This window comes from Peromyscus eremicus, chromosome 1 (assembly GCF_949786415.1).
Source record: "Peromyscus eremicus chromosome 1, PerEre_H2_v1, whole genome shotgun sequence".
Lineage (NCBI taxonomy): Eukaryota > Metazoa > Chordata > Mammalia > Rodentia > Cricetidae > Peromyscus > Peromyscus eremicus.
In genome coordinates this window covers 89,319,476-89,345,680 of record NC_081416.1, presented here as the reverse complement: position 1 = coordinate 89,345,680, position 26,205 = coordinate 89,319,476, and the positions used below count along the sequence as shown (strand labels likewise).

General features: G+C 44.8%; 1 protein-coding gene across 2 annotated transcripts in view; it reads left to right on the top strand.

Annotated features, from left to right (window-relative positions):
* The window catches only part of Tead1 (TEA domain transcription factor 1), a 231,700-nt gene extending 224,891 nt beyond the window's left edge, over nucleotides 1-6,809 (top strand). For both annotated transcript variants that reach the window (XM_059268706.1, XM_059268697.1), the window contains one exon: nucleotides 4,297-6,809. In XM_059268706.1, the coding sequence (XP_059124689.1) occupies nucleotides 4,297-4,410 (114 nt within the window). In that variant the 3' untranslated portion in view covers nucleotides 4,411-6,809. The remainder of the gene's footprint in view (nucleotides 1-4,296) is intronic.
* The last annotated feature ends 19,396 nt before the right edge of the window (nucleotides 6,810-26,205 follow it).

The window sequence follows — 26,205 nt, the reverse complement described above, 5'->3', positions numbered from 1 at the left end:
GAGCTTAGACAGAGGGCCGGCATGCATGGATGGGATCTTTCCTACTAGCTTGGCTTACTCTAGAGAGAGAGAGACTCTTAGTGGAGTCTCAGCTGTGCCTGTGTGCTCCTGAAGCTCAGAAACTGGAAGGCTGAGGAAATCCAGAACTCCTGTCTCTAATGTCAGCAGTAGCCTTTTGGTGGAAGACGAGAAGGTTACAGAGTGTGTGGTGGCGGGGAGCAGGTGTCTGTCTCAAACTGTGCTCTGCTGCAGTCCACGTGTGTGGGAACTGGGGAGCTGACTCAGTCAGTACCACACAAGTGTGAGGACTCAGCACTGTTTCTCTGCACCACAAGAAGCCAGGCCTCATGGTACTGCCTTTGATCCCCAGCACTGGGAGGCCGGGACAGCTCAATCCCCGGAGGCCATCAGCCAGCCTGGCCTAATCAGTGAGCTCTGTATTTAGATAGAGATCATATCTCCAAAAGAAAAGAAGATAAAGAGGAAGAGTGATCAAGGAGAACATGCAGCATCAAACTCTGGCCCAAGTAGACACAGAAACAAGTGCAGGGCTCCGCACTCGGGAGCAGGCGGGAGTGTGGTGTTCTTTCTAGACTTCACAACCACCTCGATGACTTGAAGTCTTTTTTTTTTTTTTTTTTTTTTTGGTTTTTCGAGACAGGGTTTCTCTGTGTAGCTTTGCGCCTTTTCCTGGAACTCACTTGGTAGCCCAAGCTGGCCTCGAACTCACAGAGATCCGCCTGGCTCTGCCTCCCGAGTGCTGGGATTAAAGGCGTGCGCCACCACCGCCCGGCAACTTGAAGTCTTAAGTGGGTGGCCACCCACCTCTCTTAGCAGGAGTTTCAACTCCAGCTCTTGTCTGTGACTGCACGTTGAAGATGATGATAGCCCCAGTCCCGACTCTGCCTCAGAGAGCCTGGCTGAATGGAATGTGGCCCTGAGATGTCAAAGCCCCTAATTCTCACAGAGCCAGGTGCCTGTCAGCAACATGCCTCTGGATATACAACTTCCACCAGCAGAGCTATCCTGGGACCTCACTGGGTTTGATTAAAAATGTCGTTACAGCCAGTCATCCTGGCACATGTGTGTAACCCCTGCACTTGGCAAGTGGGAAGCAGGAGGATCAGGAGTTCAGGGCCAACCTAGGCTATAGGAAACCCTCTCAAAACAAGTGTCATTAAGAGGTAAACAAAATATTTTGATATAAGCAGGAAAGGTGCAAAGCTACACAGAGAAAACCCTGTCTCGGGAAAAAAAAATTGCCAAAAAACATTTGTTAGAAATAATATCATGGGGCTGGAGAGGTGGCTCAGTGGTTAAGAGTACTGGTTGTTCTTCCAGAGGACCCGAGTTCAGTTCCCAGCACCCACATGACAGTTCATAACTGTCTATAGCTCCAGTTCCAGGGTACCCGACACCCTCACACAGACATACATGCAGGCAAAACACCAATACACATGTAAAAAAAAAAAAGAAAGAATATTATAGCTTTAGAAAACCACAGACTTCAGGACTACAAAACATAACCATCTAGTTGATGGACAGGAGAAATTACATAATCTGACCAATTTAAAGCCTTGCAAACTGGTAGAGTGGGCTCTCTGGTTGCATCCTTTTGCCTCAGTAATTGAGCTGAGCACATAGAGGCAGTAATAGCCCAAGCAGAGCTGAGAAAGACAAAGGTGACCCATGAGCCGAGTGTACCTGTTGTCTTCTGAGGTTGCTTATTTTATTTTCCCTCTGCTTCTCAATGTCTTTTATACCAAGTTTACAGAGATTGGACCTGGTGCCGTAGGCCTGCGATCCCAGATTCTCAGGAAGCCAAGGCAGGAGAATTGCACATTCAAGGTCTGCCTGGGCCCACAGAGAGTTCAAGGCCAGCGTAGGCAAGTTAGTGAGACCCTGTCTCAGATTAAATAGTGGAAAGATGGTGCTAGAGAGCTGGCTTGGCAGTTAAGAGCACTTGCTCTTACAGAGGACCCAGGTTCAGTTTCTGGCCTCTGAGGGAACCAGGGGCATGTTACACATATATACATGCAGGCAAACACTCACACATATAAAGTAAAATCAAATAAAATATTTTAAAACAAAATGAAAAGAGACCTGGGGACGCACAGTGGTAGAGAACTTAGCTCCCGTACACGAGGCTCTGGGTTTTCAATCTTCGCTATAGACAGACAGTGAATTTATAAGAATATGGGAGTGTCTAAGTCATTTCTAGCATTATGCTGGGTACAAAGACCCTTTGCAAATGCAATTATAAAGTTCTTACCATGAACTACAGTATCATTTTTGTGGTGAAGGAATCATTATGATGCACTCAAGGTCATGGTGATTGACAGACTATAGTCATGAAATCAGAAAGCTTGAGCTGAAGGCCTTCTGCTTTATGTGCCTAGCCAAGCCATCTAAAGTCTTCAGACCTGCATGGCTGTCTCCATTCATAAAGGGATCACTCAAATCTGTATTCTCCACCTCAAGGTGACCATAAGATCCTTTAAATTCCCTCAGCTACACCATGGGGATAGCATTGGCTGCTAGGAAGTGATTTAACAGCCATGTGCTATGCTGTGATGACTTGTGGCCTGTTGAGTCAAAGAAGCAAGTGAGTAGATTATGATAGAGTCATATAAATTGTTGAGTATTTCTGAACTAGCACCACAGAAGTCCAGAGAGATGTGGGGGTGGGGTTCTCAGGGATGGTAAAGAGGATGTTTTACGTTGAAAAACAAGTTGGACATTTTTCACATTTACCAAGCAAATAAGACTTTACCTAAGTGCATATTTGGGTGTCTGGTGCTAGGAATATTGTGATGAACTGAATGAGTGGAGCAGCCATCCCAAGGGCAGATGAGGGAGGCAGGCATTCATCCAGCAAATGAATGGAAAATAAAATGATCACCGTGTCCGTCAGAGAGGGGCCTTTTGAACTGAGTAGTCTAGAGCAGACAGCACCTCAGTCTCCTCTGTCATGGGGAAGGTAGCACCCAGTCACAGAGTTGTGAGGTTGGATGCGACCCTGTCTGGGCCAGGTATCTCATACCATGGTAGATGCATAGTGAGCACACAGCATTGGTGGTTGTTGGGAGTTTTGGTCACTCATCAAATGCTTGATCATGGCGTACCATACCTGAGCTGGTTAACTAGAAGATGTGGGCTAGTTCTTCATAGTCCACAGATGAGCTGGATATTGAAAACAACCAATCTATATGAATCACATAGCTCCATGGAGAAAATCAGAAGTGAGGCTTTATTTTTTCAATCAGGGCTCCTGAGCTTGGGTGCTTGAAAGCAAGGGAAACTTAAATAGGTGAAGCAGACCGTTGCCAAGGGGAAATTAGGCCCTTGACAAGGTAGATAAGGCACTCAAGTTCAAAATGTTTTTGAACATGAAAGTCACAGAAAACCATCGAAGCATTGTGAGGTTGTAAATTTGATCGGATTGGCCTTCCGAATGTTCCTTCTGAGGTGGCATGGAGGACTGGGGCCAGCATGAGGAAGAGAGCCAGAGCTCAGATCTGAAAGAGGCTAATCATGGGTGTGAGGGAGAGCACCCGGGGGAATGGATGAGCAGTCCCTAACACATTGTGAGAGGTATAGCCTGTGTCAGCAGAAAGCAGTATTTTCAACAGGATTCTGTCAGTACCACTGTCTTTTATACAGCAAATACTTCTGCTGCATCCAGGTACTGCTGGCTAATGTGATATACTAATCAAGGTGTCTGTAAAGTTAACTCTGTAGTTGGCTGTTGGGAAGTAGAATTTAGCTCAAGTTAAATATAAGATAGGAAAATGAGATTTTAAATGTTTTTAACAGAAATAAATAACTATGGTGACTATAATAATTAGTTTGACTTAACCATCCCATGATGTATCATAACATCACTATAATATAAACAATTATTTGTCAATTCAGATTAAGATAAAAAATACTAAAATAGGTGAAAGTCACCTAAAACATGTGAATGTCTTGTCAGAGAGGATTATTGATGATAAACAAATTAATCCCAAACACAGAAACCACACCAGTTCTTACAGGTGACCGGTTGGTTGCAAGTAATGGGTCAGACTATTTCTAGGGTCTTCCTTGATTATGGTACTGGGCTCAGATGGGGTTCCAGTGGGATTTGTAATCTTCTGAATGTGTTGGAGAATACAGAGTGAGGCTGAATGGGTCTCTGATCCACCCGTCACCTTAAGACGGCTCCTCTCCCATCAAATCATACTCTGGGCAAATAGAGCATGCTCTCATTTATGTGGGGTGATGATATACATGCCTTTTTTTTTTTTTAAACAGGTGGTAACAAACAGGGATACACAAGAAACTCTCCTCTGCATGGCCTGTGTATTTGAAGTTTCAAATAGTGAACATGGAGCACAGCATCATATCTACAGGCTTGTAAAGGACTGAACCTGGTTATTTATATATATAGATATCTGTATATACACACACATATGTGCACACACACACTCTCTCCATTATCGAACGACTGACTGTAAACCTCACCACAGGTGATGCCCTGCCCCCCCAGGTCACACCCTGACTTTTCTAAATCCTGTTTGAGTGAACTTATTATTTTTTTCATGTGTTCATGCTATCATTGTAGCTGTGAAGTTGTGATGCAGTTTTTTGTGTATTCCTCAGATCTGCAACCCACAATTCCTTGGGGAAGGTGAATCTTACCAGCCTAAACCTCTCTCTCTGCAGACCTGTTTCCTGTTGTGGTAGAAAATAATGAGACAGAGGATTGGCCACGGAGCATTGATTGCCTTTATACAAATGTATTTAGTTCTTTTTGTTGTTGTTTTTCCAACATAAAATTCTTGTTTTAAGATACAAGTAAAATTAATCTTTAAATGTAAATTAGTACAAGAAAACTAAGATTCTTCAGACTTATCTTTGTAACTAATTAGGGTGGAAGTTATGGAAGAATGTAATTCACTAAATTATTTTTTAAATGAAATCTTTCTTTCTTTTTAAAACCAAATGTTAAACTATAGCCTTAAGAAATACTTGGTAGAAGTATCCTAATGAGACAAATTTTGTACCTTTCCCTCCCTCAAAGTTAAAACTAATATCCTAATTCATTAAACTCTTGAAACAGGTGTTGCAAAGGAAGAAAATGTCACCCCTTATCCTTAACATATATAGTATATTTAAAAATGTAAAATTGTATTGTACTAATGTGATAATTGATTATTTAATGAAAAAGAAAAGATGGCTCTTTTTGCAATAAGTAGATAATACTGAAACAAATCTAAGCTTACAATGTTAGTCTTGTGTGTGCAGTTGCATTTTATATGGTCAACCAAAATTTTCTATGGAGAAGAGTTCACATTTGAACCACTGAAATTTAATAACAAAATTTAAAAATTGGCACGAATACTGCACTGTGAGTTGCAAAGGATGCAGAATCCTGTGGCTGGGAGAAAACTGTCATCATCTGAACAAGTGCGAGGCTCATCAGGCTTGGTGTCTGCTCCCCAGAATGTCACTGTCACAAGCCTCCTCACCAGCCTGTGGGTAGTGTGTTGTTGCTGGTAACCCCCCATGCATGGAAGCATCTGTCCTGATAGCTCTGTGTTTATGCGCATGTGGATATTCAGTTCTTTGAACTCCTGCCTCCTCTAGTTTGCTGGTTACTTACTCACCACCTCTCTCTTGGTCTGCGTTATAGACATGGGTAGATTTTCCTTAAGGGCATCTCTTTCCTTGACATCTCTTCATAAGCCTCAGGGGCACTTTATGTGCTCCCCCACCCCTCTCCCTCTCTCTTTTCCTTCCACCCCTTTCTTGATCTTTTCAAGCAGAAGCCCTCATTCAGGAAGTTCTGTTTCCAAGAGAGATTTCACCTCTCTGATCTGAATATTCCAAAGCATTGCCCAGCAGAGTTGGCCTAAGATGGCTGGTCTGGGGTTACTTCCCTAAGTGCTTTCTCACTGGGGAAGCAAGAAAGGTTGCCCCTCTACTTCCCAGGGATGGTAAGAGGAAAGTAAGAGTTTCCTTACACACATGCACACACATGCATGCGCACACAGGAACATGTGAACATAATAGAACATGACAAAATTTTTAAGTTAAGAAGCATGGCGATTTTTTTTCTTTTTTGTACCAAGGCTATCAAGTAAAATCCTACTTCTGCTATATCCAGGTGGCACACACCCCTTCTTTGCCCCAACATCTGCTCTGACTTTGCTTTTATTATATTCAGCAACTTGTGGTCTTTAGCGGTTGGGCATGGCTGGTATGTAGCTAAAAGAACCAAACTGGATTGACTCTGTCTCCTCCCAGCTGCATCCCTGGTCCCTGGGAAGACCTGAGGAGAATGTGCAAGACTTTGTCATTAGCAATGTGCCTCCTTTACGTAGGCCAGCGGGGCATTGTTTCTCTTCAGGAGAACTGCCTTGGTTCCTGGATTCTAAGCCAGCTCTCCACGGAATGACTACCCTGGGTTTCTCCCCTTCTGTCTGCCTTCAGATCAGATGTTTAAGGCTCTGTCCTGGGGATACCACTAGTTAATTTTTTAGGGATGTTTCTTTAGCTTCGATTTCCTACATCCTTCCTCTAGAGGAATGCCCTACTGTCCTGAGACCAGGACTATATGAATGGGTACAAATGATCTCCTGTGGCTACAGGCCAGGCCATCCAAGAATGTGATGGGGGAGCGGTCTACCACTCAGGCTCTGGGGGTTTGTTTCCCATGTACCACTAGAGGATAGTGGCTGGCAATGGGGAGGCTATGACTTCACAGAATTAGGATTGTGTCTGTGTGGCCTCACTGTCTATGTCCTCTTCTTCCAGAGCCTTTCTGGGGGTGGGGTGGGATGGGAGTTAGGAATGACCCTGACTTACTTTTGGCTCTTAAAACAGTGATAAAATTATTTAATATATATTCAACCCCTATTCCTCCCCCTAACTTATTTCCATCCTCATATCACCCCACACACAACTTTTTATTCTTTAAAAAAAGAAAATAACCACCATCTTAGGGTTACCATTGCTGCGATGAAACACCATGACCAAAAAAAAAAAAAACCAAGTTGGGGAGTCAAGGGTTTATTTACTTACATTTCCACATCATAGTTCATCACCGAAGGAAGTCAGGGAAGGAACCTGAGACCGGGAATTAATACAGAGACCCTGAAGGGATGCTGCTTACTGGCTTGCTCCTTGTGGCTTGTTCAGCCTGCTTCCTTATAGAACCTAGGACCAGCAGCCCAAGGGTGACACCATCCACAATGGGCCGAGCCTTACCCTCTCTGTCACTCTGTCACTAATTAAGGAAATGCCCTGCAGGCCTGCCTAGAGCTCTTCCTCCTTTGCCCCTCTCTCTTTCAAGACAGGGTTTCTCTGTGTAACAGTCCTGGCTGTCCTGGAACTCACTCTGTAGACCAGGCTGGCTCAAACGCACAGAAATCTGCCTGCCTCTGCCTCCTGAGTGTTGGGATTAAAGGCGGGTGCCCCCACCACCCGGCTCTGTTTCTTCTGGAGACATTTCTTCAATTGAGGTTCCCTCCTCTCAGATGACTATAGCTTGTGTTAAGTTGACACAAAATCAGCCAGCACACCCACCCACCATGGCAAATTGGTGCTGTCCGTATACTCACGGGTGTGTAGACATCCACTGGAACGTGGTCAGCCTACCAGGAAGCATACTCTTAAAAGAAAATGGGCTTCCCCTACTCCAAAAGCTATCAACTGTCAACAGATCCTCAGCCCCCGGTGGAGGCTCATGAGCCCCGTCCCCCCTCGGTGCTGGAATTTGACCAGCTTGTTCTCACAGTTGCTGTGAGTTGATGAGTGCTATGATCCTTTCATGTCCAGAAGACAGTGTTCTGCTCCAGTGCACCCACCCCACCTCCTCCTCTCACAGTCTCTCTGCTCTGTCTTCAGTGCGGGTAGCCATAAGATTTGTGAGTCTTCTAGAGTTTCCCCGTCTTAATCAATGACCCAGTTATCCCAGACTTGATTGATTTCTCAAATGAAAGCTTAGGGTAGGATTTGTGTCCTAACTTCTAATCCTGACCTCTCTAATCCTTCTTGGTTCCTTGTCCCCTCCTCCCCTAGACCGGAAGGATACCCTTGCGGAGCCCTGCCCTCTCTCTTCTGTGACCCCTCCCTTCTTAGTGTTGGCTCACAGTGTTGCTAAGACAGATCTGTCAGGGACATAGGCAGACATCTTGCTTAGTCACTGCATAGTTTAGAAGCCATCTTTCCAATGAAAGAGACCGAAATGTCCTGGGACCCCCAGAGTCCAGCTCACTGGAGGCCAGGGACATTGGGCTAGTTAACTGGCCATCACCCTGTGCATTGTCGGGGGTTTTGAGACTTCCTGGACGCTTTGACAGTTGTCACAGCTCATTGCCCTGGGTTGTGCAGGGTTCAACCTTCGTTGAAAATGGCTGCCCTTTCTCTTACTTATCATTAGCATATGGATAACCAGTTTTGCTTCGCTCATCCTGTGAGAACTTCTCTCCTGTAAGCTTTTTTCTGGTGGGGAGGAGCGTCGGGTAGAGGCAGGTAGGTGGTTCTTCTGCAGCATCCTTCCTCCTGTTTAGAGGTGACTCCCGGGCAGCCACCGTCTTCCTCCTGCTGCTGCCCTTTCTCTCGTGTCTGAGAAAGCTGGGTTCAGCTAGCCAGCACCCTCCCTGTAGCCATCTGACTTCCATTGAAAGAATACTTCTGATTTGCCCTGTGGCCCTTGCTTTATTGGGGCTTAGAAAGAGAACCCCCGCCCCCAGATGTGACTCTTTCTCACAAGCTCCCCACTCTCCTCTCAGCCTTTAATTGTTAGGGTGAGTTTCCTCTTCACTGCTTGCTTCACGCTCGCTCTCCGGGCTTTCGGGATGGAGCGGGCCTGGATCTGGTCCAGAAGGTGGCTCCTACTCAGACCCTAAGAGAGCACAGTCCATTCCCCTTCACCGTGAAGGGATGAGAGATGCCTCGTCCAAAGCCTCCCGGCTAGTCAGTCACAGACAAGGGTGAAGGCTTCTCTTTCTTCTGCAGCCTCCCCTGGGTAGAAGCCATCTTTCCTTGGTGCTCTGTGCTGAAGTGATCCCTGAGAACGCATGGACGGGTCACTTCAGATCCCCTGTAGCTGTCTGGGGACCATAAGCAGATGGGAAGTCTGATGTGCCTCTTCACTTCCTCGGAGGACAGTTCTCCAGCATGGGCTTTGAGTCAAATTTCTATTTCCCACCCATCCCAGCAGCAACGTCCTGCTCACACACCAGCCAAAACAGAACCTTTGGTGTTAAAATTCCTCAAAGGACTTTTCGATCCAGGTCTTCATTAGGCTTCAATACCATGGTGGCACTAGCCACTGTTTTTATACAACCCTAAATTCTTGAAGTCACATGATGGTCAGTTTTACAAACCAGGTACCTGTAATTTGTATAATTTTGTATATGCTCTGGTGTACCACACCTGTCCTAAGGAAGGGTAGAATAACTCTGTGTTGGTGTCCTCACCTGTGACATTAGGAGGATGCTTGAGTTGCTGACTTCTATGTTGATGTTTCTGTGGCTAAGCCCTGCACGTGTCTTTTCTGAAAAGCCTTAAATCTTGGTGACGTCACGTCGTAGGGTGTCGGTGTGACAGGCTGCCTGGGAACCGTGAGCCCTTTTGTAAGCTGGAAGCATTTCTCTTACTACTGTTACTTTTCATTTTCTTGAAGGGAGTTTTCAATTCACAGCTGCCAAAGCCTCCCAGTGAAGCAGTGCCTTAGTAATACCTTAGTAGCCGCCAGCCTTTTCTCACGCCTGTTCTCGGTGTCCATTTGCTAATTGGCCCAGTTTCCGAAACAGGACAAGCCAAAAGCGTTCTCATTTTTGTTTCAAAAGCCCGTTTTTTAAATCCAGCTCTCTAGAAAGCTGATGACTTGGTTTCAGACAACCTAAATCAGAACCCAAGTCAGTTCTTTGACCATGCTCTCACATACGTATCCATACCAAAACTAACGGCTGCAACTTCGCAGTTTACTATGAAGAGTGAAATGTACTTTTCATTGATGCCTTTTTCAATTCATGACCAAATACTTAGCTATTTGTGAATCTTCTGCACTCCAGCATGAAAGTGCCTTTGGCTCGAGATTCCAGCTTAGAAAGTGCCACCATAATAACGACAATTTGTAGAGAGACCAAAAATATTTTGAGATCACCATAATGCCTTTGGTTAACCGGGATGAGTAACCAACCACAGGCCTCTATTCATGAGAGCACCGCGTGGTCCCTGCCTGCTGTGAGTCTGCCTGCCAGTGGGGACCCCACCACACACTCACCTATAGCACAGTGCGGCAGCGGGGAACCCTGCAAACTGTTGTGTCTGTGTGTGCCGACTCCCCCGACCCCCGGCATGTCCGTCAACTCGTCACCCAGCTCTGCATCCCTGGGAAGAAACTTGCACACGAGCACCTGAATCCCGAATCCTGGCCAGTGGACAGACACCATGGCTTTGCCTTCTCCATGTATCCACACTCAGTCTGTGGAGACTCTCGTCCACTGGGAGGAGGACAGTGCGCACTTGCCTGCTTTACACAGTGATACCATTTGGTTGTTGGAAGCCTTGCATCGAGATGACAGTGCAGAACAAAAATAAAAATGGATTCATTAGGGTCATTGCAGTTGAAGTGTCTTTGGGTAGATTTGCTGGCTCCAGATGTCCGAATGTGCTGTGAGAGACTTCCAAAGAGCACAACATTTGCAGTTTTCGAGAATGTTCTAGTCCTCAGAGAGCCAACTCTGAAGTCTGTGTCAGCTTAGAGTAAAATCTTTGTGCATCTGGAAACCTCATACAGTAAGGAAAAGGACAGAGGAGGTAAAAAGAAGCCAGGAAAAAAATAGGGTCTTTTTTCTTTTCTTATTTTCTTTTTCCTTTTTTTTAAAAATTCCTTTGCTGATATAAGTGTAAAAGTAATGACAGACGACTTTGAAAGTTAGCCTGGAAACTCTACCAAACCCACTTCCCTTCTCCTTGCCCTCCCCGGTGTCTAAGGAATAGCCTCTCTGGGCTCTGAAATTGCAGAAGTGACTTGTATCCACCCCAAGTTGTATAAAAGTCCTGTTTTGTTTTGTTTTTAAAGACAAACAGCTATCAAATGGAAAAGAGAATTCCTTACTACAGGTTAGAGTTGGTTGGTTGGACTCCTCCCTGGCAGGAACACACCACAACTTGGAAGAAATTAGTCAAATGTGTTTTCTTGTGCCTCCTTCTAGCCATTGATGTCTTGTTTGGTGGTAGTTGCCTCTCCTAAACTCTCTGCTTATATCCTCAACAATGAAGGTTTTGTGTTTAAAACTGACTGATTGCAAAGGGCAGGCCTCACTGAAGTCATGCACCATTGACTGAGATGAGATATCTGTATTTATTGCTCCTTCCTAACTTGTTTTCTCTGTGAATCTGCATTGGGTTCCTGTGCCCCACACTATATCATTTTAGGTAGAAGCAGCATTTGTGTATGTCCCCACCCTTGTTCATGACCACAGGGTCAGCTCCCACTAGGCTCCAGCCTTGCTCAGCCTGAGCCTTGTCAGGTTTCACCATGGGCATCCTGTTTCCCCTCTTTCTTAGAAAGGTGGGCAGAATCGACACATCCATCATTTTGGAAAACCTGTCCATGAGTTTTATGTTTTTATTTTTCAAATTAATTGTTCTCTGTGATTAGTTTCACTGTGTAAAATAGATCTAAACTGCACTTCTTTAAAAACAAGTGTACGTCTCCTGTTACCTCCTTGAAAGATCAACTTCTCTGGGCCTTTTTCAATGGGCTTATGACTTCAGACAAGGAAAAAAAAAATTGTAAAAACAAAAACAGTACGTGCCTGAAAAATGACAAAAAAAAACAAAAAAAAACCTTTTTTTTTGTAACAGTTAAAAAACCTGAAAAGCCTTTACTACTTTGATACGCTCAAATTTGATGAAAATTGGTTTTTGCCTTGTGTGTTCGTTCACATTCTAAGCAACTTCATGGCTTCTCTGGTGTCTTGTGTAAAGTGTATAGGGTGGGCTTGTGGCGGAAGTGTTTCATCTGGTCAGTGGTTCCTTTGATATTGTACTGCTGCTGGGTCTGGGCTGGAACCCGAACCTTTGGGTGCCAGGGTTCCTCTCCGGGGAGACCGTGGAGAAGAGGGTAGAGGGGCTCACCCACGTGTGTTCTTAAACTGTGTGCAGAAACTTTCAGAAGGCATTTGGGTAAACCTCCCAGCAGTACAGTATTCTTGTATTTGTTAAAGTTTGTGTTTAGGTACTGGTACCTTTATGTTAAAAAAATGTTGTAAGTGTTGGCTTTAAAGTGAATTTATCTTTAGTATGATAGTTATATGAAAATTATAGGGTTTGTGTGCAGAGAATTTTTTTATAAAGTGCTTTGTAAAAAAAAATGTATTCTAGCTTTCGCGGTACATATGTGTGATAACTTTAATATCCATGACAGTTAAGTGCAATTATTTCATCACTCTAAAAATGCTATTTTTGTGTCAGTTCCTGCAGGTGTTTTCATGTCTTTGCAAAGTGACACATTTGATGCCTTCTTGATAAAGTGGTAGACATTTTGTAGCTTTCTAGAAACTTTGTATCCATACGGTATCAATGAAAAAAATAAAGAAAATGAAAGTGTGGGTCACCTTTCTTGTCTGCAAAAGTCTGTTGAGAATGAAATCTGCCGCCTTTTGTCTTAAGTTACATTTACTTTGTTGGGATGGGAAGTCCACAACAGCCAATGGCTTGCTCAATCCTCTCCACCATGTGAGTGTTGGTGATGGGCTCGGGTCATCAGACTTGGCAGCCAGTGCCTCTACCCATGGGGCCATCTTGCCCTGTGTGAGGGTGGGGATTATATGAAGGATGGAGGGAAGTGGGTTGGAGCTGTGGTTGTGTCTCCTGTGCTTGATGACTGGAGCTTTAGGTGTTCCCTAAAGGGCTTCTCAGCCACATAGTTTGAGGCCAGCCTGGGCTGTATGAGAACCTATCTCCAAAATCAACAAAAGTTTTGTGGAATAGCTTAGCTGGTCTGTGGTTCCAGACACACCCTGAGAAACCATACCCTGTGACTCACAATAGCCTTAGACTAAAAGGCATGCACTCCTATGTTGTTAACCTGATGCATGCATGCTGGGGACCAGGGGCAGGTAGAGCCGGGGATCGGAAATGCACAGAGAAATTCACTGTGAGCTCCCTGCTCGGTGCCTGTGTTCTTGCGGTTAGTTGCTTGCTGAGTCGTGAGCTCTGGCCCCAGCAGTACTGGTTCCTGTGTGACAGCAGGTCTCATTGTGCCCCTGTGTTGGTATAACCATTTTGTGCTATATTCCACATTCCAGGCTCAATGGCATTGCTTCCTGAGACCCAGAAAGGCTACCTCGTCCAGAGTCATGACTAACAAGGATGGAGCCTTATTTAGGTTCATTCAGCCTGACGCTTGGGCCTGATCTCTTGGCCTGTGCATCTTGGTTGACTATACAATGGAGCAGCTCAAGGCCAGGAGGAAATGTGAGTGGGCGGAGGGATTTCACCAAACTGTAATGACTGGGACTTTTGGCAGTAACAGTAGGAGCCCTCAGCTTGTGACTTAGGCCTCAGGGGGTCTTGCTTCTCTTTATTTCTACCTAAAGCCTGGGCACTAGAATTGCATTCCTTTGCCAAGGAGTGGGTATGCATTTCCCTGCTCGTGTATTTTCATTGGTGCTGTGATCTAGTGCAGAGCCGAGGAGAGGCCCATGGGAGCTTTTTGTCTTAAGCGAGACCCCATCCCTATTTCCTTTAGTTCATACACTCTTGGAGAATAGGAGTCCTTGACAACTTTGCTACAATGTGATTCAGATCTAAGGAAGTCATAGGCCTTTCTTAGGATCTTAACAGCTGGTAAGTCACAGCCACATCTCTCTGGCCCCTAAACTTAGCACTTGCATATGTCAGAAGCATTCTGTTAGTGCTGGAGGTTCCAGTGGATTCTGCAAGGAGGGAGGCACCAGGAAAACAAACACCAGAGCCTGAAGGCATTCGGGGAGCATGGGGGAGGGTAAGTCAAAATCTGAGGGGACTGGCAACTTTGCTGGGAATTCCCCATGCTCTCTTCCTGCCACACTGCCTCAGGTACTAATGAACACAAGTATAGAAAGCCGAATTACCTCTTGTGTAATTACTGAGTGACTGATGGAAACCCAAGCAAAATTCATAGTGGGAAGTTGTAAAACTGCAGAGACATCTTGTTCTGTCTGTCCAGTGCCTGTTCATCAAATGTCTTGTCATAACAGCAAATAGGCCACTGACTGCCTGGCTCTTCAGCAAATGTTTTCATTCACTTTTACCTCCAAGAACCCAAGACTTAACATTTATGCTCTACATTATTGATAAAGAACCAAATAAAAACTACAGATAACAAACGAAGCTGGCAGGATGGCTCTGGATAAAAACACCAACTGCCAAGCCTAACAACTGGAATTCATTCGGCCTCCAGGACCCACAGGTTGGAAGGAGAGAATGGACTCTCACTAGTTAGTAAATAATGTAATCTTAAAAGAATGAAAAACAGATGCCAGCAATCAAAACTACAAAAGAAAACGAATATCCCCCTTATTAATCTCCAACTAGTATCAAGCAAGGTAAAAATTCTCACTAGAGCCAATGAGGATTACTTCACAATGGTACAAGTTTGGATTGATGTGGAATAAAATGCAAGACTAATGTGTGCCCATTAACATAGCTACAGAGTAAAAAGTGGATAAATTGATGATGTTGTATGTGGGGGGACCCGCCCCCACTTTTTCCTCAGGGTACTCTTGAGTAGGGAGAAGTGAGAAATATTTAGATAGAAATATAGAGGGGAGAGAGAGAGAGAAACACAGATACCCTTGGGAGGGCCTGGATCAATATCCACCAGCTCTTCTGTCTCTTCTAAAGAGCTATTTATAGAAATGCCAAAAGGTGGAGCAAAAGACTTAATCCCTAGCACAGCCAAGTGCAGACCCTTCCAAACACCTGGTAACCATGCATGTGGTCAGTCCGTTCCTTTATGCAGCCCTGCTGGGTAAAGCAAGCTCAGATCTCACTAGGAAACCTCTGTGGGCTCCCACAGTTAATGAACATTCAGTTATAAAACACATATACAGCATAGGATTTGAATATCAGAATTTGATGAACATGTTCTAATTTACTAAGTGCAAAATGCTGAGCTGTACAATTGGAGGCTTTAAATTATTTTCAAGAATATACAGAATTTTTATGAATATTGGTCATACCCAAAGCCAGCAGTCAGGAAACCGGCCAATGCAGTGACTCAGTGTCCAAAGTCTTATTGGGACACAGCCATTACTGTTTGTTAGCCTACTGCTGTGGATACTTTCACACTGTGGTAGCAGAAGTGTCCGTGACAAAGACCCTGTAGTCCACAGAATCTAAAATAATTATTATCTGGCTTTTTGCAAGGTGTGGGGGGATAAATTTGCCACCCTACTGTAAGCCATAAAACAAGGCCCTACATTCAGTAACCCTGAAGAGGTAGTTTATCTTTCTTTGGTGTGTAGATACACCAAATGTGTAAATGGTTGTAACTCTCTCTACCCTCTCTCAAGCCAGCTCACTGATGAAGCTAGACAGCTGACCAATGAGTCCCAGAGCTGCTCCTTTCCCCCACCTCCTCAGGGCGGGGATTACAGATTTATCCTAGCATGTCTACCTCGTTTTATAATGTGAGTTCTTGAGGTTGAAGTCGGGTCCTTCTAACGAACTGAACAATCCTTCCAACCATAGGAATGGGGGTTTTCATGGCTTGCAGTTGCTGAATCTGCGGCTTGCAGTTGCTGAATCTGCTCTCCCAATCAGAACATACTAAAGCAGTCACCAGCCCCTTCAATGGCTGCCATTCTTTTACCCGTGGCTTGCCCTGTCGTCTTAGTGTCTTCCCAGATCTCGGGGGCTGCACTCCTTGGCTACCATTCATTGCTCCCTGTTGTTTATATTTTGCCACTGACAGCTACGTGCTCCACACAGTTCCATGTCGCTGACCTCTTATGACCAGTTTCTCAGCAGTATTGATCCCCATTCACTGTAGTTTTAATGCAAGATCTAGACCTTTGGGGCACATAGGAAGTGGGTACTCTGGTATCAAGTTATCAATCCATCTCTGAACTTTCAGAGCCCTGCCTTGTTTACTCTAGACCATAGTTTCCTTCAAGCATCAAGGGGCTTCCCAGAAGCACATTAGTTTCCATTACAAGTACCATGTTTCCATTGGGATATTAAATCCTGAATTGCAGAAATGTGCCGGGTATACCAATGTGCTTTCTATAATCTAGCCCAGATTCAAGTTCTCAAGATTCACTCGATAAGTTCTCCAAGACTCAAGTCTCCCAGTTCCTGCTGGGAGGAATTCAGATTGGGCAGATCCTGTAGCTCTTGCTGATCCCAACCTCCAGATGCAAGAACCTAACTTTCCTGATTGGACCATATTGAGGATTTATCCTTAATCTAGAAATGATAGGAACTTTGGCAGATCTTGGGGAGGTGTTCTAAATTTAAGTGTACATTTAGTAATTGTGCCTTATTGGACATGAGACAAAAATATGAAAGTGCTCCAAATCAAACTCTTACATTTCCCCCAGTCATGAATGAAACAAGCCAAGACAAAGAATTAGGCAGACACTTTGTATTAGTGAGCACATGTATGTGAATACAACATATCCCCAAAATTTCAAACATAAGGAAACAATTTGAAAACTATATTCTCCCAAATTAAGTAAATTCTATATGTCAAAGGATTGCTATAATAGTCTCTGACCTTAATACAATTGAGGTAAATATCAATATATAGAGGATTAAAAAAACTACACACACACATATATATCTCACGAATAAGCAATTCTAACTCATAAGAAAAATTGGCCATGGAAATTAAATTATCTTTAGGTTAAGTTGAGTGTGATGGCTCATGCCTGTAATCCTAATACTCTGGAGGCTAAGGCAGGAGAGAGTGCTGTGGGTCAGAGGCCAACCTGGGCTACACTAGTGTGAGACCCTACCAAAAATAAAGTTAAGAAAATGCTGTATATTAAAATATATAGAATGCCCCTAAATTAGTCTCTAGGAGGTGTTGTAGAATATTACTTTATGTAATGATGTGTTATATTTGTTTATGCTGCATTTGTTTAACGATATAAAAATGTGTTGCTTTACCTGCCTAAGGTACCTGATTGGTTTAATAAAAAGCTGAATGGCCAATAGCTGGACAGTAGAGGGATAGGTGGGTCTGGCAGGCAGAATAAGTAGGAGGAGGGATCTAGGCTTGAGGGGAGAAAACAAGGGAGACAGAGAGGGAGACACCCAGGACCAGCCAGCCAGGCAGCCACCAGACAGACATGGGAGAAGCAGGAAAAATAGAATGTACAGAATGAAAGAAAGGTAAAAAGCCCCAAGGCAAAACGTAGATGAAGAGAAACAGGTTAAAATAAGCTATAAGAGCTAGTGGGACAAGCATAAGATAAGGCTGAGCATCCATAATTAATATTAAGTATCCACATCATGATTTGCGGTTTGGCAGTCCGAGAAAGCATGCTACAAGGAAGTATGCACTCTTAACACTCCTAGAACATGGTATAAGAAAGGGAGGTTAAAGTTGAGCCGGACATTCATTTCCCAAAGTTAAAGAACAAAAAATAAAAAATAAATACGGTGGATGGATGGATGGATTGATGGATGGATGGATGGATGGATGGATGGATGGATGGATGGATGGTTGGGTAGGTGGGTGGATGGGTGGATGGGTGGGTGACGGGAGGGTGAGTGGATAGATAGATGGATGGGAGGAACTTATGGTGGCTTTTGCAAACTAAGTAGGAAACAAACAGATCAACAAAGTTCAAAGTTGATTCTTCAAATGTACAGAGAAATTCAGAACACTGGCAGGTTTGGAAGAGTACCCAAAATAACAGGGAAATGGGTCATCACTACAGCTTACAGGAGACTCATGAAAATATGATAGATGATAAAAACATATCGTTATAAGTTTTTATGCCAATAAAGTTTAAAAAACAGATAAAAATTAACTGTTAGAAAGCAATAGATAACTTCAGATGACGACAATGGTGGCCGCCAGGCGGTGGTGGCGCATGCCTTTAGTCCCAGCACTCGGGAGGCAGAGGCAGGTGGATTGCTGTGAGTTCAAGGCCAGCCTGGGCTACAGAGTGAGTTCCATGAAAGGCTCCAAAGCTACACAGAGAAACCCTGTCTCAAAAAAAACAAAAACAAAAACAAAAGATAATGGTGGCCTTAAAATCATCAAAGAGAATGAAACAGTAGTTCCTAATGGTAGCACACAAACCCAGGGAACAAAATCCTGCACTTACATACAGGAATCTTAGCTTGCTTAGATCTTCTAGAATGCAGAGTTGTAATGAAAAGTTAAGCTGCTAATATATAGCAGATGCAAGTTCAGGGCAGGATGAATGAGAAGGACACTGGAGTTAATTAGTAGAAACTGTTGAACTGTGCCATGATGTGTTATTCCACAGACTGCCATGCCACAGTCACTGAGGTGTCCAGGTCATTTATCTTACTCAAAACAAAGGAGCCAAAGTATTTCAAATTTTTCAATATTTGGATATAATAATGAGATTCTTAGAGATGGGACTCAAATCTAAACAGGAGATTCACTTTTGTTTCCTGTGCATTTTCTCACATCATTTGGAAGTAAATTTACACATTTTTAATGCAGCTGCATGTTGGCCCTGACCTGTCATGTTGGCCAAATGTGGAATTTCTCCCTTGCAGCCTACTGTCAGTACTTGGGAAGTTTCATTGATTAGACTATTTGGGCTTCAGGAATTTACACTGAAGTTACTCACCTTAGGTCACTCAGTGTGTATGATTTTTGGCATTTGGGCTTTTCTGGAACTATTGCAAAGAGGAAGGAAATGTTTTAGTTATCAATGGAAGAGAGAAAAGGAGCAATTGGCCTGTCCGGTAAGGCCCCACCTCCTAATTCTCACTGAGTAATATTCTTCCAAAATGGCTATTAGTGCTTGCCCATCTCTGTCACAGCATCTACCCTGTAGCGGCTATTGAAGAATTCAGGGCCATGGTTTGAGGTGTGAGCATGGAAAGTCCGGAAGTGGAAGGCTAACCTAGGAAGTAAGTGTAGGGTGTCAATCAGGCAGGGAAGAAGGGCACCTCAGGGCAGCTGAAACGGTGCACAAGATTTGTTCCTAAATATGCTCCTGCAGTAGTTCGAGGTGAATGCCGTCCACTCACAAGGGCAGTATGTAAAGGGAGACCATAGGCTAATCCCACGCATGAGCATAAATGGGTCAAAACACTAGCAAGTGAGTGTAACAGGGCAAACAGATCATAATGTATGACGAAATGGAGCCCATTCCAAGGATGCAAGCTTGGTTTAACATTAGAAAATCATCCCATATAACTCCCACTAAAGACAAGAGGAGCAGAACCACATGAAGAGATGGAGATGGGTGTAGCCAGTAACATTCGGTGTCCACTGTGGACAGAATGTCTGAGTGTCTCCCGATCCATCAGGATCATTCCCAGGTTGAAGCTCTAGTCCTCCGTGTAAGACAGAGCCTAAGAGAGGTGTTTGTGGTTGTGTGGGATACAGGATCCCCGCTAAGAGGTTTGGGGCCTTTACAAGGAGATTAGGGCCCTCTGCTTTCCTACACACAAGATCACAGCAAAAAGGAAGCCATTTGCAGATTAGGATGGCTGTCATCAGCAGACAGAATCTGCTGACACCCTGGCCTTAGACCTAGAAATGTGAGAAATAAATGGGTTATGTTTAACGCATTTAAAATTTTTTTCATGATTTTTTTAAAATTACTTATTTAATTAAGACTAGAAAGATCCTTTATGAACTAATAAGCAGCTATAAAATATTAGCTGCTAGTGAAATAATTCTGATTTGGGAAATGAGACAAGGATGCCTACATGCATCATCTCAGTGCAACACAGTGAGCTTCCAAACAGTGAAATAAGGTCAGTAAAGAAACAAAATTACCTAACATGGGACTCGGATCTGTCATTATTCTTAGAAGACAAGGTTGCATATATAGAAAATGCAAAAGAATATACAGGTATATGACTAGAATTTGACGGAACGTTAAGCATATTCTACATGCAAAGCAATGTATGCTACCTAGAATTGCTTTTTGGGTGGCTGGGGTGTGGTTTAATTAGTAGAGTGCTTGCCTAGTATGCATGAAGCCCTGAATTTGACTTCTCCCATCATATAAACAGTGCGGTGATGTATGCCTGTAATTCTTGCAGTAGAGGAACAGAGACAAGAGGATTGAAAGTTCAAGGTCATCCTTAGCTACATAACCAGTTTGAGACCAATCTGGGATAAAGACCGTGTCTCAGAAAAAAACAAAACAAAACAAAACACAACAACCAAACTACATTTGTTTTTATACAAGAAAAATGAATCCAAGTACCATTTCTTTAAAATTATGAAGGCACATATTTAATCCCAGCACTTGTGAAGCAAAGGCAGGAAGATCTCTGAGTTCAAGGCCAGCCTGGTCTACACAGCAAGTTGCAAATTCCCTAATAGCCTGAGCTACATAGCAAGACTCTATCTTTAAAAAATAAAAGGAAAAACTATTTTTAATTTTGTTTGCTTTTGTTTTTTATTTTAGAGACAAGGTTTCTCTGTGTAGCTTTGGAGCCTATCCTGGAACTTGCTCTGTAGACCAGGCTGACCTTGAACTCACAGAGATCCACCTGTTGTGATACCGCAAGAGAGAGACCTTGGCAAGTTTGAGCCAAGATGCCCCACGGTGGGGGAGAGACAGAGAAGCCATGGAGACAGTGCTCTGTGGAGAGTTTTATTTGGTGGTGGAAGGGGTGGGGGAGAGAGAGAGAAGGGTGTGTGTGTGGGAGCCCACTCTTAGGTAGAGGAGAGAGGAATTAAGAAATGACAGATAGAAAGAGAGACCTAGCCGACAAGAAGAAAGTCAGAAAGCTACACGGAGAAACCCTGTTTCGAAAAAACCAAAAAAAAAAAAGAAAGAAAGAAAGAAAGAAAGAAAAGAAAAAGAAAGTCAGAAACACAGAATAGCTTCAGGAAGGCCTGGGTCAATCAATACCCAACAGCCTCGAGGCTTTATTCAAAAGGGCTTTTTATAATAATGCCAAGGGGCGGGGCACACCTCCCCCCCCCCCTTGTTGTAGAGCCAAGCATAGACCCTTCCAAACACTGGGTAACCATGCCCGTGGTGAAATCATCCCATTATGCAGCCCTGCTGGGTAAAACAAGCCCAGATTCTCTGACCCTGAGTAAGTTCTCACTGGGAAGCCTCTGTGGGCTCCCACGTGGGGGTGTGTGGGGGGGTGTGCAGGGAGAGAAGGGGTGTGAAGAGGGGAGGTGCGCACTACCTCTGGAGAGAGCAAAGGGGGAGGAGCCCTTTCTTAAAGGGAATGTAGAATGGCATCTGGATGCTGGGTGGGCCAGGGTATTATCTGCTTATTGGCCAGGATTCCAAGAAGTGGGTCTGAATGCCTCTGCTTCCTGAGTGCTGGGATTAAAGGCATTTGCCACCACCGCCACTGGGCTACTTTTTAAAAATTTATTTATTTATTTTTTACATAAAGGCTAACAGAAACTGTAAGAAGGCTTTATGGAGAAAAACATGTTACTTAAAAGTTCAACAACATAAGTCAGTGAAGAGCTGAAGCGACTCCTGAGTTGACACTGTCAATTCCACCCAATAAATCTACAGACTAAATGCCTTCAAAGTAAAGATTCAGAGCTTTTCCTTTGTACCCCCTCACTTGTGACGTATGGAAAGCCAGAGAATCAAAAATGACTCTCGGAGAGGAAGAACAGTTGGGAAAATGTATCGATTAGTGATTGATTTTCTCACAGCTCCAAAGCCGTCGTTGGTCCCTGCTTTGCCATCCTGGAACAGTGCCCTGGAAACAGTGTTTGGGCAAGTGCACTCTTGGGCTTTGTGGAGGGAGCGCACTGGGGTCACCATAAGGCAATCTTGGTAGAAAGTGACCTCTTCTGGACCGCAGGCATCGCTATCCCCGCAGGAGCCTTTGTGGAGCAGCCCCAGCTGTGCCCTGGGCTGTGCCCCAGCTGTGCCCTGGGGCCACTCCTCCCACCCACCACCCCCTGCGAGACCCACATGAGTGCAGTGCTCACGGAGGCCAGAAGAGGGCATCAAATCCCCTGGATCTCGAGTTAAAGGCAGTTGTTGAACAACTCACATGAGTGCTGGGAAACAAATTGGGGTTCTTTGCAGGAAGAGCACCCACTCTCAACCTCTGAGCCATTTCTCCAACCCCATAAGTTATTTATTGCCACAATGGACTCTGATATGCGTGTAAAGGACATGACAATATGAACCCAGTCTCTTGTAGCTGGGAAAATGAGTGATTTTGTTGTTGATTGTGTGTGAGTGCATGCAATGAGCATATGTGAGTGCGCGTGCCCCTACATGCACGTGTGGAGACCAGAAGTTGACACTGGCATTTTTCTCTGTTGCTCTCCACCTTATTTTTTGAATCAGGATCTCTCACTGAACCAGGAGCTCCGTGACCAGCTAGCTCTGTGGAGCCTCCTGTTTCCCCACACAGAGCTCTGGGGTTACAGACGGGCGCTACCAATTTGGCTTTTACAAGGATGCATTTGCCCACTGAGCTGTCGCCCAGCCTATGCTGTTCTCCTTCAAATCCAGCTTTTTCAAAGTATAATTCACTCTCATTAGAAGTAAATAATGTTTGGAAAATGGTGTTCAGTTGCATAACCATCGCTACATAAAGTACAGCACATATGTATCGCCCACACCCAGAGCTTCCCACATCCCTCTGCAAGCCATCCCCTCCCCTAACTCCAGCAGTGCTCAGGCAGGTGAGCCCTGGTTCGCGTTCTGTTCCTTTGCCCTTGGCTTTTCTAGGATTTCATGTAATTGGAGACATGCAGCATGCAGTCCTTTCTAATTGTTTTCTTGCAGTTCGAATAATGGGTTTCGGGGTCCTCAGTAATGTTTCTTAAAGCAACCATTCATTCCCTTCTCATCCCCAAGAGTGGTGTCCCACAGCACACATGTACCACTGTTGAATCCTCTTCTGGTAAGCATTTGACTTGTCCCCCAGTTTGGGCTTCAGTATAACCTGTTGCTGTCAGAAGTGTCTGTGCCAAGCCTTTGTGAGGACATGTGTCCATGTTTCTAGAAGAGGGTCTTTGAGTCATTGGCAAGTGTGTCTTTACAGGGGCTTGTCCCTCTGTTTCTCCACACAGCTGTACTATTTCCTGTGGCCTCCAGCAGTGGATGTCATCTCTGGAATTGGCAGTTTTCATCTTTACCATTTAGCCTTCTAGTGGGTACAGAATAGCATCTCTTTGTGATTTCTAACTTGAACTTCCTGGATGACCTAGTGAGGCCGAGTACTTTTCATGTCCCTCTTGACTACTCATTTATCTTGTGAAGTGATCACTCAAATCTCTTGCCCATGTTTATTTCTTTTAATCATTGAGTCTTGGGAGTTTTATATAGTCTGGATACAAGCCTGTTCTTGGATAGATGCATTGCCAATCTTTTCTCCCAATCTGTGCCTTGTCTTTACAGTTTCTTAGCTTGCCATTTGAGGAGGAAAAACCTTGAATCTCCATGAAGTCTGTTTTATCTTTTTTAAAGATGTGATTCATTTTTTTAAATCTTATTTTAATCTACCCATTGTGAGTCCATGGGAGTGGGCTGACCTTGTATCCACCCTTGGTAAAGTTGTTTATTAGGTTGAATAGCTTTTTGTAAAGGATTATAGGACCTTGTCTTCTCCAAATGTAGACAGTTTGTCTCTCCCTTCGCAATAAACATGTCTGTCTGTCCGCTTGCCCTGCTCTCTTCTTTTAATATGAGGTCCGGCTATGTAGCTGGCCCAACTGACCTGGAGCTCTTGTGCAGCCCAGCTGACCCTGGACTTGTTGCAATTCTTCTGATCCTGGGGAGCTGCACCACTGTGTTCAGCTTCACGGGTGTTTTCTTTGACTGAATAACCATGGTCTATTTTGGGGGCAGTGGTTTCATGCTTTCTGAGATACTTTTGTCTTGACCTGAGACACTTCATCTCTTCCTGGGCATGCTCAGTTCAGGGGTTAGCCAGAGGCAAGAGCAGGTAGCATTTGGTGTGTGGGGGTGGGGTGGGGGTGGGGGCTCTGCCTCTCTGCCTCCCTGGACTCTCTATTCAGCTATCATGGCTCTGAATGCAACCTTCTGTGTCAGGGACAAAATGATGGCTGCCTTTCACCAGTGCCGACAGGAGCTCATACAACACTGGGTACGCCCCCTGACTCAAAGAGCAGAGCAGGGAGGGATCAGGCTTCGGTAACATCTGTTTCATGCCTGGCTCTTCCCAGAACCTGCCTGGTGGGTTCACCTTCAGTGCCTCTGGGTAGCTGCATTTCAAGTGGCATCCACCCCGCAGATGTGCCCGTAATCATTACTGTGAGCAGACATCTGACTGAGCAAACATTATACTGCTTCCCTTCGTGTGGGATTTAGATGTCTTTTCCTTTCTATACTTGCAGGGTCTTCCCAATTCTGCCACGAAGTCAGCATCAAATCTAATCACTTAGTAAAGAAAGTTAGGATTGATTTTCATCAACACATCTGGACATCTGGATTTGGGGCTTCCTGGGTGTAGAGGTTGAGGTGGGGGTCAGATTTCACATTGTGTTTTCATACCCTATTCCCTTTCTATTTAAGAGGGCTATGCCCCAAGATTCCTATTGGGTCTATGAAACCACCGGTAGTATTGATCCATGTCTTCGGTGTTTTCTAATATGCCTCATGTATAGCATGACCACATAGTCCCACAGTTGATCTGTCCTTCCACAATTTATGGTCTTGTGTTTGGGGTCATTATTAAGTAAAGTTAAGATGACTTGAGCATAAGCATGGGGATATGCCATAGTCAAGGTGTAACAAACCGTCAGGTAGTGTATACACCATGGATGCACTGGACAAAGGGAACAGTCACGTCCCAGGAAGGATGGAGCAGAGAGATATTTCATCACACTATTCAAATGCTGACACAATCTAAAACCTCATGAGTTGATTGTTTCTGAATAGTGCATGTTAATAGGAAAGAAAGAGGTGGAGAGAAAAGAGAATGGAAAGTGGCCGGGCGGTGGTGGCGCACGCCTTTAATCCCAGCACTCGGGAGGCAGAGCCAGGCAGATCTCTGTGAGTTCGAGGCCAGCCTGGGCTACCAAGTGAGTCCCAGGAAAGGCGCAAAGCTACACAGAGAAACCCTGTCTCGAAGAAAAAAAAAAAGAGAATGGAAAGTAAGAGCAGAGAAGAAAGGGAGAAAAAGTAAAGAAGGAAAGAAACAGGAGGAGAGGTGGGAAATGGGAGGAAAAGGCAGATGAGGAAGAGTGAGACGGGGCACCGCGGAGAGCCCGGGGAATGGAAGCCAGAGGAAGGGTCTTTGCTCATGGCCACGGAGATGTGTGCTTTGTCTTGGGGCATTTGACAGCCACACAGGTTTGCAGCTACCAGGATGAGCTCTGGTGCTGGGTGGATTGTGTGCATACTCAGTCCTTGCCTTTCCTCCCTGTCTCGCAGGGGCACTGACTTTGTGGGCTCCCTCTCCAGGCTCCCAGGACAGCTGCCTGTCAGCTCTGTGTGGCCAGGGGAAGTTAGGAATAGAAATAATGGACAAGCCAGGATGCTGTCCTTTCTCTGAACCAGCACGGTTGCATTTTCTGAGGCCCCAAGTTCCAGTCTGAGGGACCGTTAGTGTGTATGACTCCAGCAGCAGCCTGATGGGTCTGAGCACACCACCTGTGTCTTCATCTAGAACTCCAGAGGCTCTCCGCTTGTGCTTCATCCTTACCTCATTACCAGTTCCCTCAATCCCCTCCAGGCCACCCCTGCCTGACTCACCGCCCTGACTTCCTTAGAGATATCTGCACCACGCCCATCGCTCCCCCCACCCCGCCCCGCGCACCCCCAATCCTCCTGGCCCCTTCTCTGCTCCTTCCTTTTCTCCAGATGTACCCTGAGATACCAAGTATGGCATCAGGTGACGGCAATGGACCCACATTCTCTTTCGGAATATCTCCCTTGGAGAAATTTGCAAGTGAATTTTCCCACTCCGTGCTCTTAAGTTGCCTCTGTCCTCAGTGTGGCTCTGTACAGAGTTGACATCTGGATCCCAGTTGGTCCAGCTCCTAAGACTGAATTGACTTCCAGGGCCTGG